General features: G+C 45.6%; 1 protein-coding gene across 1 annotated transcript in view; it reads right to left on the bottom strand.

The window, feature by feature from the left end:
* HPD (4-hydroxyphenylpyruvate dioxygenase) overlaps window positions 1–12,384 on the bottom strand; it is a 72,118-nt gene that overhangs the window by 46,600 nt on the left and 13,134 nt on the right. The window contains exons 2-3 of the mRNA XM_068121057.2: window positions 2,222–2,248; window positions 2,041–2,103 (exon numbers count right to left, since the gene is read on the bottom strand). Of these exons, the coding sequence (XP_067977158.2) occupies window positions 2,041–2,103; window positions 2,222–2,248 (90 nt within the window). The remainder of the gene's footprint in view (window positions 1–2,040; window positions 2,104–2,221; window positions 2,249–12,384) is intronic.

Here is a 12,384-nt window from a genome sequence, read left to right as displayed (position 1 = left end):
CTTTGCCACATGAGATGTTTCTCTTTCTTGCCATGTGGAACTTTTTCTATACCAAGTGGTACTTTTTGCTTTGCCACGTGGTACTTTTCTCTTTGCCACATGGAACGTTTCTCGTTGCCACATGGAACGTTTCTCTTTCTTGCCATGTGGAACTTTTTCTATACCAAGTGGTACTTTTCGCTTTGCCACGTGGGACTTTTCTCTTTGCCACATGGAACGTTTCTCTTTGCCACGTGAGATGTTTCTCTTTCTTGCCATGTATAACTTTTTCTATACCAAGTGGTACTTTTCGCTTTGCCACGTGGGACTTTTCTCTTTGCCTAATGGAACGTTTCTCTTTGCCACGTGAGATGTTTCTCTTTCTTGGCATGTGGAACTTTTTCTATACCAAGTGGTACTTTTCACTTTGCCACGTGGTACTTTTCTCTTTGCCACATGGAACGTTTCTCTTTGCCACGTGAGATGTTTCTCTTTCTTGGCATGTGGAACTTTTTCTATACCAAGTGGTACTTTTCGCTTTGCCACGTGGTACTTTTCTCTTTGCCACATGGAACGTTTCTCTTTGCCCCAGAAGATGTTTCTCTTTCTTGCCATGTGGAACGTTTTCTATACCATGTGGTACTTTTCACTTTGCCATGTGGTACTTTTCTCTTTGCCACATGGAACGTTTCTCTTTGCTACGTGGGACTTTTTACATGCCACGTGAGAGTTTTCACTTTGCTACCAAAAGATGAGCAGAACCTGAAAAAAAAATACTGGAAAAAACAATTAATCAATTCTGTTTTGTACCCGATTAGCTTGGTACTGAGGCAGTTTACCAATGGGGGGCATTTTGCTTATGGATGGTGACCCTCAAGTGTTTACTGCAGAAGGCCCTCAAACGCAGGGTTTTAGGGGTCTAAGGGTTCTAATGAGGTCTTTAGGATATATCAGGTCTGAAAGAGTCTTGGGTTATAAAGGGTCTAAAGGGTCTTCAAGGCTCTTAGGGGTCCTCAAGGTCTAAAGTATCTTGGGGAGAATTAGGGGGTCTTCAGGTTCTTAACATTCTTAGGGTATCAATGGGTCTTCTGGGTTCCAATGGGTCTAAGGGTATAGAGGGGTCTGGACCACACGCACACACGCACACCTCCTTTACAGTATAGATTAATATCTTGTTTGCTGGCTGCAGTAATCTCCATAAAAATGACAAATTCTGTGGCTATTTAATCGATCATTAAGCGGCCATCCTGCATGATTAATGCCTTGAGCTAGGCGAGTTTGTAGGTCAGTGGCATGTGCCTGCCGTCCTGACCTGGGGTCATATTCAAGGGGTTCATGTCCATGTTTAATGTCAACCATCCATTTGTTTACTTTAGAAAGAGGGAACATCTTCGCCATAGACAATCTCAATACATTCGCTGATTAATTTGGAGCTGGCCCCTTATTGTCAATAACGTTTTGATGACACCTCGAGGCTCAATTGAAGTATTCTAGAAAGATCCATAATTGTATGATGCAGTAAACTTCTGGATTATATTCCGAAACAAACAATATTGGTTTAATGAAACTAATGGCATTCAATAAGCAAATGTGCAAGTTCATAATGACTAAATATCGCAGCTTTAGGGTGACAACCAATACTCCTGTTCTAGAACTCCATGAACTCCATGAACTCCATGAACTCCCCTCGATCATTGCTGCATGAACAAGGTCACGTTTCATTCCTGGAGCTTATCATCCCAATCGCACACGACGGATCAACATTGGGACAAAGGACGAGGGAGGGATGTGGGAGAGAAGGGTTCAAAACAGGCATGGTAACCCACCCCCTGGAATCACCAATGGCCATGGCTCAGTCACGGATTGAACTCGGCATCACCTCTCATGGCAGCATCCTGGTGCCTGATTTGGTCAGTCATTAACTCCTTGCTTAAATAACCCTCGACTCGGTTGGCAAAGTTCAATACGGAAAGATTGTACTGTGATAGACAATGATTTCACATGGGCCATCTTCACAGACTAGTGTTTTTGATGGTGGTGTTCATGTGTTTAAGACCTTACCTGTTTTGCATTCCCCACCCAGAAAGTTAGATGGTCAAACTTCAGATAACGACCCCTCTCCGGCTATAGGCACACAGAAAAGAAATATGGTGGAAAAGAACATGAACATTAGAGCTTTGCACATCACGCCATCTAGAAGAAATGAATACAACGATGCAATTATGTTTTCAAGTCAACTCACCTTTTCCCCTTTATCTGTGTACGAGGTCTGCAAAAGAAAATGAGATTTTAGAAACTTCATGCTTAATTATGTGACATCCGTTATCTACTTCAACCCTATCTTCAAAATATGACACAGCATCAGTTTATAATCAACTTTCATCAGTGTCTACACGTGCAGGAAGGATGCCCTCGGTCCTTGAGGGCACACATGCCCCTGAGCTGGCAGCCCTGGGTTTGAATCTCGACCTTGGTATGAACTGCCATCCGGGCGTTTTATAGCGCCAGCAAAGGTAAACACCTCTCCTTCCTTCTGTGCGAATGTCCAACCAAAACACGTTCAGGCTTTGTTATAACGTCAGCTTTTATTGATCACACTTTTGGATGGCGAGACAACATCGGTCCCAAGATGGACGAGACGCCAGAACAGCTGGATTGCGCATGCGCAATACCGACCAAACATACCTATACAACAACACAACAACATGCATTTTAAGGCCATGTTCCCTGCTAGAGCGGGGGTTAGCCTTGCGGTCCCCATGACAATCTCCATTTTGCCCTATTTTCTGCATCTCTCCTTGTTAACCCCCTTTTTTTCTTTTTTTCTTTTTTTTTTGTATACAAGATCGAGGCTCGTGAATGAGCTAACATTAACCACACAAAAAGACAAACCGACACACAAAACACAAAAAACAAGGGGAGCGGCAGACAAGATGGGGAGAGAGGGGGAAGGACACAAAAGAGAGGGGGAAGAGGGGGAAGGACACAAACACAACATTTGAGAGCAGGGACATCGGGAGGACTTGGGGGGAGGTGGGAGAGGATTAAAACATATGAACACTGCAAGGACTCTGGGGTGAATTACCGGGGGTAGAAAAGATCAAGGTTTTCGATGGGGGACGATAAGAGATGGTGGTGAACAGCTGTTTTAAAGACCTGGAGGGAGGAGTGGGATTGAAGGGAGTGGGGGAGTTTGTTCCAGAGGCGGGAGAAAAGGGGAATGAAAGAGTGAAGGTGAGCAGAGAGCCTAGACTTTGGCAGTTTAACCATAAGAGGGTTGCAGGCAGATCTTGTGCGACCTGAAGGAATATTGGGGGGACAGAGCACAGAGAAAGCTGGGGGAGCAAGGCCGGAGAGGAGTCGGTAGAAGACAGAAAGACCACCAACCTGCCTGCGGTGAGTGAGTGAAAGGCCCTCGGCGTTGACTACGTCGCAGGAGATTCCAACGATTCTGAAAGCTTTGGCCTCAACAGCGTGAAGCCGAGCAAGGTGTGAGGCAGGAGCACCAGCCCAGAGGGGGGAACAGTATTCCATTGAGCTGCGGATGAAAGCCTTGTATGTGGTGAGGAGCTCAGGTGTGCCAAGGAAGGACTTCGCACGACGGAGGATGCCCAGTCGGCGACTGGCTTTGGAGGCCAGCTTGGAAATGCCTTGCCCGCATTTCTTCTTCCACCATCTTTAGCCAAGTCTTTCTCGGTCTTCCCCGTCCTCTACTTCCTTCTACATTAACTTCCATCACTCTTCTCAACCAGTCACTTTCATCCTTCCTCAATGCATGACCAAACCATCTCAACCTGTTCCTCTTCACAGCATCAATCACAGGCAATATTCCCATCATCTTTCGCAATTCATCATTTGTCTTCCTCTCTCTCAACGATACTCCGCACATCCATCGAACCATTCGCATTTCCACCCTTTCCAGCCTTCGTTGCTGCTCTACGTTCATTACCCATGTCTCGCTCCCATAAATCATAACACTTCTCACACATGCAGCATACACCTTTCCCTTCAGCTTCAGCGACACTCTCCTCCTCATCAGCACGCCACTCAGTTCCCGAAACTTCTTCCATGCACATCTCACTCGAGCAACCGTTGCCGAGTCTGATCCACCTTCTCCATTCAGCATGTCTCCGAGGTAGCAAAATGTTTTCACACCTTCCAGCTTCACGCCGTCTCCAAGATCCAACTCAACATTTCCTCCATCTGCAGCTCCCTCTGTGCACACCTTACATTTGAATGTAGCTGCCACACTGGTTAATGACCCTCTCAGACCACTACATTTTTGATGAACCCACTCAGCACACATTGTACATTGAATGGAGTTCACTCCGACACCCTTCCTGCACACAGCACACGGCCACTTCCCAGTTCTTTCCACCTCACCACATGCTTTACCACTTGCCATCACCTTTGTCTTTCTGATATTCACCTTCAGACCTTTTGTCTCCATACATTCCTTCCACTTGTTCATCTTTTCCTTCAGTCCATCCATACTTTCCGCAATCAACACCAGATCATCTGCATACAACAACTCCCACGGTAAACCCTCCTTTACGGTCTGAGCCAGCACCTCCATCACAGCTACAAATAGTAGTGGACTTAGTACCGACCCCTGATGCACTCCCACCTTCACCTCAAACTCACCACCGTTCCCATCCTTCGTCCTTACAGCTGTGCGTGCTCTTTTGTACATTGCCATCACTACTCTGATCAACCATTCCTCCACTCCTAACTTCCTCAATGCCCATGTCAATACTTTGCGTGGAACCCTATCGAATGCTTTCTCCAGATCAACAAACCCAAAAAACAACTTCTTCCTCTTATCCATGTACTTCTCCTGCAACTGCCTCACAATGAAAAGCGCATCTGTCGTTCCTCTTCCTGGCATAAATCCAAACTGCATTTCGTCGATCTTCACTTTCTTCCTTATCCTCCTCTCCAACACCCTTTCCAATACCTTCATTCCATGCTCCAATAACTTTATCGCTCGGTACGAGCCACACTCCAGAGGTTCACCTTTCCCCTTGTATAGAGGGACGAGGGTACTCAGTTCCCAATCCACTGGAATGCGGCCTTCTTTCACCACCAGATTACAGATCTCTGTTATTCTCTTCACACCCCAACTTCCTGCTGCCTTCAACATATCTCCCACAACTCCCGTCGGCCCTCCGGCTTTTCCACTCTTCATTGCTTTTATCGCTTCCTCAACTTCCTTCTCAGTTATCTTCTCTGCCGGTCCTAAAACTGGGTTACTCTCTATGTTGCCATCCCATTCATTCTCTGTATTCAACAGCATTTCCATATATCTTTTCCATCTTCCTTTAATTCCATCTGGGTCGACAACGATTTGTCCCACTTCATCCTTCAAGCAACTCACCCCCATCACATCACACCTCTCTTTCGCTATCTGCTTTGCAATCCTGAATACTGCTTTCTGACCCTCTTCCGAATCCAAGCGTTCTCCGAACATTTTCCTACATGCCTCCTGCGCCTTTGCTACCTCTTTCTTTGCAGCCTTCCTGGCTGCCTTATAACTTTCATGCTCTGCTGTTTCTGCTCCCGTACCCTTCGCCTTCTGCCACTCTTTGAACTTCTTCCTCTTCTCGTCAATCCTCTTTCCAACCTCAACATCCCACCACCATGTTTCCGAGTGCCTCGGTGGTCCTTTTGTCCATCCACATACCTCACCAACGGCTCCCAACAGACTAGCTTTCATCGACATCCAACCACTTTCAAGCTCAACCACATCATCCTCTACCCTACTCAGCCTCTCTTTTAAAGCCTCCCTTACTGTCACCTCTTTCAACCTCCACACCTTCATTCTCGGTTGGTACTTCACCCGCCGAGCTCTCCTCGCACCTTTCACCCTTATGTCGCAGACAACCAAGTGGTGCTGTGAAACAGCCTCCTCCCCCGGGATCACCTTTGTGTCCCGGAGGTGCCCCCTATCTCGCCGACGCACCATCAGGTAGTCAACGGTTGTCGTCGACCCACCTGACGTGTATGTAACAAGCTTATTGTCCTCTTTCTGGAACTGAGTATTACAAATCAACAAATCAGCTCCATCAGCAAACTCCAAAATCCTTTCACCTTCTCCATTTCTCACACCATATCCGTAACCCCCATGAACTCCCTCAAAACCATCCATACTCCTTCCCACATGTCCATTCAGGTCTCCTCCCACCACAACAACTTCCTCATCTTTCACGTTTTCCATCAGCTTCTCTATCGCACACCAGAACTTGTCCTTCTCTTCATCGCTTCGACCAACCTGCGGAGCATATCCCGAGATGACGTTCACCAAGAGCTTTCCAATCATCATTTTCACCATCATCAACCTATCACTCACTCTAGTCACACTCACCACACTGTCTACAAACTCCTCAGAAAACAGGACACCAACACCATTCACGCCCTCCGGGCACCCTTGCCACACAAACTTGTATTTCTGTCCCTGCCTACCCTTCACCATTCTCACACCACTTTCCTTCCATCTCGTCTCTTGCACACAACATATGTCCACTCTTCTTCTGACCAATACTTCCACCACTTCTCCTGATCCCCCTGTCATTGTCCCCACATTCCATGTCCCAAACCTCAGAAACCGATCTCCACTTCGGGCTGCACCCTGCCCATATGTACTTGTGATTGTCATGGTTCTCTTTTTGAGGCAATGTTTTTATGGCCGGATGCCCTTCCTGACGCCAACCCTCTTAGTCGTCTCTTACGACACGCAGGGATACGGTGTACCTATTCTGACCAGGGTACACACTGGGAAACGTTTAACACATGTAAATTCTGGGGGGGGGGGGGGGGGGGGGGGGTCAGCATCACGGCTGCGGTTTAAACATATTCCAACAATATCCAAACAGAACCATGAAAAAACAATCCGGGAAAAGTCTCCAAGCGAGAACGTGGATTTGAGAAAGAAGGAGCAGAGGCGGAGGAAAACGAGATACAGGAGGAGAGCGAACAAGCGCGTGTCCGGGAGGAGAGAAAGAATCAATATATAATTATTTGTCTAGGGAGGTGAGGTGAGGGGGAGAAAACAAAATAAAAGAAACAAGCAATACAGCGAAGGAAATAACCCAAACCGACAAAACACCGACGGGGGGAGGGAAGCCCCAAGTCACCAGGCCGCGCACGAGGAACGACTCAGAAAACGATTAACTACACACAAGTTTGCACGAACCACAAACCAACACCAACTAGAAACACACAATAACACGTACACAGCAAAATAACCAGTGGAAATTTGACAAAGCCAAGAATGGGAAAACACTCAAACTTCGATGCCGTGGAGAGCTCGAAGCACGCCTCACATCATAGCAACCAAACATACCTATGTTTCTTTTTATTTATTTATTTACGTATACAGAATCGAGGCTCGTGTAAGAGCGAACACATTGAACATGAAAACATGCACAGACACATAAAACATGCAATGAAGGGAGTGGAAGACAAGAGGGGGAGAGAGGGAAGTACACAAGCACAACAATAGAAGAGAACAGGGACGTCGGTAGATCTGTGGAAGGGGGAGGAGGGAGGGGTACACGGTACACGGTATAAAGCAAGTGAACACTCCGAGGAATTTCAGGAAAGAAGTTGAAGATTGAAAGAAGCGGATTTGGGGTGTCTATCAAGACTGTCCCAGTGTCCCATTGGCATACACATGCACCTCAACCCAAAGGCTGAAGCACATGGTCAATCAAAACACATGCATCCTGACGCCGAAGGGCCAGAATGCTTGGTCATACAATTGGACCCCTCCTCCATAGGAGTGAGTCCCCATGACTTCAACACCATGCCGTCCCGACGAGGGCTTATTTTTCCCTCATCAGGAAATATACTGCAAATTGTTCATTTGTGACCAATCTAAGCCGCTAATATACACAGGTTGAACCCCTTAACTTGACGAGGAAGCAAGGCACAGATTGAGTCTCACCCCAGCAATTGCTGCACGACCTGTTAGCAACAAGTGTAGCCTGCCATGCTGACACATTGTCTCTGCCCTGCTCAGCGACAATTAGGAGGTTTGCAGTCAGGAACATTAAATTTAACTAAGGAAGCACACTTTATGGAAGTATGTCATTGGGTTAGTGTGCTTCCTTCGTTAAATTAAATATATATATATATATATATATATATATATATATATATATATATATATATATATATATATATATATATATATATATATATATATATATATACATATATATACAGACTTGGCATTTAATATGGAATTATTTTTTTTCTTGACTTGGGTTTACTTTCTTAACTCAGTATATCAATCTGGTGAGTTTCTTTTACACTTTGGTGATTTATTTGTTAAAAGAACCATGTCACTGATTGTCTGTCGCAGCAAGAAGTCAACAACAGGATTATATCACAGGTGGCGTGGCAAAATGTACGGACAGGTGCAATTGATGATTGGTTTCACAGTCGGGTATACAAGAGTTGTTGCGTTCTGTATTAGTGGAAAACAACTGCTGTACGTCTCCAAAAGTTATTGCCGCTTCCTCTGGAGATGGTCCGTCAACTCGACAATGCTGTTTGTCATGGAGTGGTGGCTTTACGAAATTACGGCATGAAACAGCCTGCTATTGCTCGGCAGTATGGCATCACTCAAGGTCAGGTGTCAAAGATCCTGAAACGAAATGCTCAGAGGGGTGTCCCTACTCCAATACCGAGGCCAGGACGTCCACAAAGAACCACAAGGAGGGATGATCGCCAGCTGCACCGGGTAGTCCGCAATGCCCGTACCAAGTCAGCTAATCGGCTTAGGGCTGAGTGGCAGCAACTGACAAATGTGCCTATATCCAGAAGGCTAGTCAACCAACGACTGGTTCAAGCAGGCTATCGTGCCAGGCGTCCCCTGAGAAAGCCACGCCTGACCAGACAACACCGCCAGCGTCGATTGCAGTGGGCCAGAGAGCACCGTCAATGGCAGCCAGGACACTGGAATCACGAGATCTTCAGTGACGAGTCTAGATTTCTGGTCTATCGTCAAGATGGCCGCGTCCGAGTGCACAGACAAGTGCATGAAGCCTACAACAAAGATTGTATAGTGCCAAGAGTCCAAGCTGGAGGTGGTGGGGTGACCGTTTGGGCTGCTTTTCATGCAGGGGGCAAAACTGACCTGGTTGTTCTGAATGGAAACCTGAACCAGTTCAAGTACAGGGCCATTCTTGAAGAAATATTTTTTGTATACTGAATCGAGGCTCGTGAAAGAGCTAACATTTATTTCACAAACAAATCAACCAGACAAACAAAATATACAAAAAGAGGGAGCGGAAGACAAGATGGGGAGAGAAGGGGAAGCACACAACCACAACATTTGAGAGCAGGGAGAAGTGTGGGAGGGAGAGGGCTTGAGGGCAGGAGGCTTGCTTCCATTTGCTCGTGCAGCCTTTCGAGGAAACTTTGTCTTCCAAGATGACAATGCACGGCCTCATCGTGCTCGCATGATCCAACAATTTCTTGCTGACCATGGTGTAGAGCATATGGAGTGGCCTGCCATTTTCCCGGATATGAATCCGATAGAGAACTTGTGGGCACAATTAACGCGTCAAATCGACCACTTGGACCAGCAGCCTGCATCTGTGCGTGAATTGCAGCAGGCTATTGTCACTGCATGGCAAGCGATTCCTGTCCAAACCTTGGCAAATCTCGTGAACAGCATGCCTCAACGTGTACGTGCTCTCCTGAACGCCCGTGGGGGTTACACGAAGTACTGAACTGTAATTTTGCTGTCCATAATGCCAGTCATAATTTAACTTTTGTTTTTGTTAAAAAATTTTTTGGCAAATGTGCAAAATAAAGAGATACTTCTGGAAAACGTACAGAAGTTTAACACAGTACTGTCCATGAATTGAGTTCGATATCAATTTACATCACTTTCAAGGATCAATTTATTTGTTTCGAAATGTCAAATGTGGTTTTTGTTTCTTTTAAAGGCCACATTAACAAAATCTCGAATAATTTCAACATAATTCCAATGAACTTTTGGTTCGAAGACATCTTGAAAAGTAAGTTCACCCCCACAAAAAAAATATTCCATATTAAATGCCAAGTCTGTATATATATATATCTATCTATATATATATCTATATATCTATATATATCTATATATATATCTATATATATCTATATATATATCTATATATATATATCTATATATATCTATATATATATATATATATATATATATATATATATATATATATATATATATATATATATATATATATATAAAGAAGACACTTCCAACCAGAAAGTAAAACTAGATCTACTCCACAGAGACGAGCAAATAAGCAAGAGCAGACCCAGTCTCAGGCGACGTTTCACCCACTTCACAGCAGGCTTCCTCAGGCCAATAGACTATTCTCTCTTTATTGGCCATCTCTCAGGCTCGTGTATCCCTGTTTGAAAGACCTGATACCCTAAGAAAAGCAAACCTTGTCTAGACCCTGTTTGAAAGCTTCAATAGACTGAGCATATGTGAATACACTCGGTGTACAAAGCATTAGGAACACCTGCTCTTTCCATGAAATAGACTGGTCAGATGAATCCAGGTGAAAGCTATGATCCCTTATTGATTGCACCTGGTAAATCCACTTCAATCAGTGTAGAATGTCGATGAAAGGGAGGAGACAGGCTAAAGAAGGATTTTTAAGCCTCGAGACAATTGAGACATGGATTGTGTATATAGCCTAGTGTTGGCTTAGCAGTTAGGGTGCTGGCTTGGGATCCTAGGATCCTGCATTAGAATCCCGGTCGATCACTGAATGCGTTAGAACTCAACCTGTCATTCTTCTGAGGTAGGCAAATTGAGCACCAGTTCACTGGTAATTCCCTGTGTGTCGCAAGAGGCGACTAACAGGGTTGGCGGCAGGAAGAGCATCCGGCTGTAAAACATTGCTTCAAAAAGGGGACCACGGTGCCAGAAAAAGGCCAACCCCTGCTCTGCGGGGAAAAAATGGCCTCGAAAGGTCGTTCCTTTTATTGTGTATGTGTGCCATTCAGAGGGTGAATGGGAAAGACAAAATATTTAAGTGCGTTGAACGGTGTATGGTAGTAGGTGCCAGTTGCACTTGTTTGAGTGTGTTAGGAACTGCAACGCTACTGGGTTTTTCACACTCAACAGTTTCCCGTGTGTATCAAGAATGGTCCACCACCCAAAGGATATTCAGCCAACGGCAGGGCCAGTGGTCGTAAACGGTTCGTCGATGAAGCAGGCCAAAGGAGGCCGACACTAATTGTGCAGAGCAACAGACTGGGCTACAGTTAGTCAACTGACAGTCGAGTACAACATTCAGTGAGTGATTGAACATTGGTGCTGAAAGACCCATAAAAGAATGCTCAACTGATGAATACACAAAGACCTATAAAATAATGCACAACTTGACAGGAATGGGGTATGGCAGTCAAAGACCGTACAGAGTTCTACTTCTTTCAGCAAAAAAACAAGAACCTGCGGTTGCAGTGGGCTAAGGAACGAAAACACTGGACCCTGGAGGATTGGAAAACATTGCCTGGTCTGATGAATCCTGGTTCCTGCTGTTTCACGCTGATGATAAGTCTAGGGTATGGAGAAAAACACATGAGTACATGCATCCATCATGCCATGTGTCAACATTGCAGGCTGGTGGTGGTGGTGTGGGGTGTGGGGTGTGTTTTTATGGCACACATTGGGCCCCTTGATAAAAGTGGAGCAACGTTTGAATGCCACAGGATATCAGAACATCATTGCCAATCAGATGCATCCCATCATGGCAGCAGTGTCTCCATCTGTGAATGGATTTTTTCAGCAGGATAATGCCCCATGCCACAAGGCTAGGATTGTCCAGGAATGGTTCCACGAACAAGACAGTGAATTCAGATTACTGCAGTGGCCTCTGCCCAATCACCAGATCTCAATCAAATTCAGAAGCTTTGTGATGAGATGGAACGAGCTATTCGGAGTAGAGATCCATTACCAGCCAATTTCACAACTGTGGGAAGCAGTGGAGTCAACATGGGCCAACATCCCTGTGGAAAGCTTTCCACACCTTGTAGTGTCCATGCCCTGACAAATTGAGGCTGTTCTGAGGGCAAAAGGGGGTACAACTCAATATTAGGAAGGTGTTCCTAATGTTTTGTACACTGAATATATGTATATACAATGGCGAGATCATATTCCCCTTTGACTGCTGCTTCATCAGGATGAGACGCAATTGAGCAGACGTCCAGGCTGTCACCAAGCATGACAGGAGCCATGTAGGTCAGGCGTAGAGGAGAGCTGAGGGCCAGCAGTAGACGGGAAGAATGGATGCGAGCCTGAACCGGACAACACTCATCCTGACGAACCCCATAGGCCATTGAATGCAGCTCACCACACACGATCCCACGGACATATCACTT

The sequence above is a fragment of the Myxine glutinosa genome, chromosome 6 (assembly GCF_964187855.1).
Source record: "Myxine glutinosa chromosome 6, kmMyxGlut1.1, whole genome shotgun sequence".
NCBI lineage: Eukaryota > Metazoa > Chordata > Myxini > Myxiniformes > Myxinidae > Myxine > Myxine glutinosa.
The sequence above is the reverse complement of the archived record's forward strand: the minus strand, read 5'-3'. Positions and strand labels throughout refer to the sequence as shown.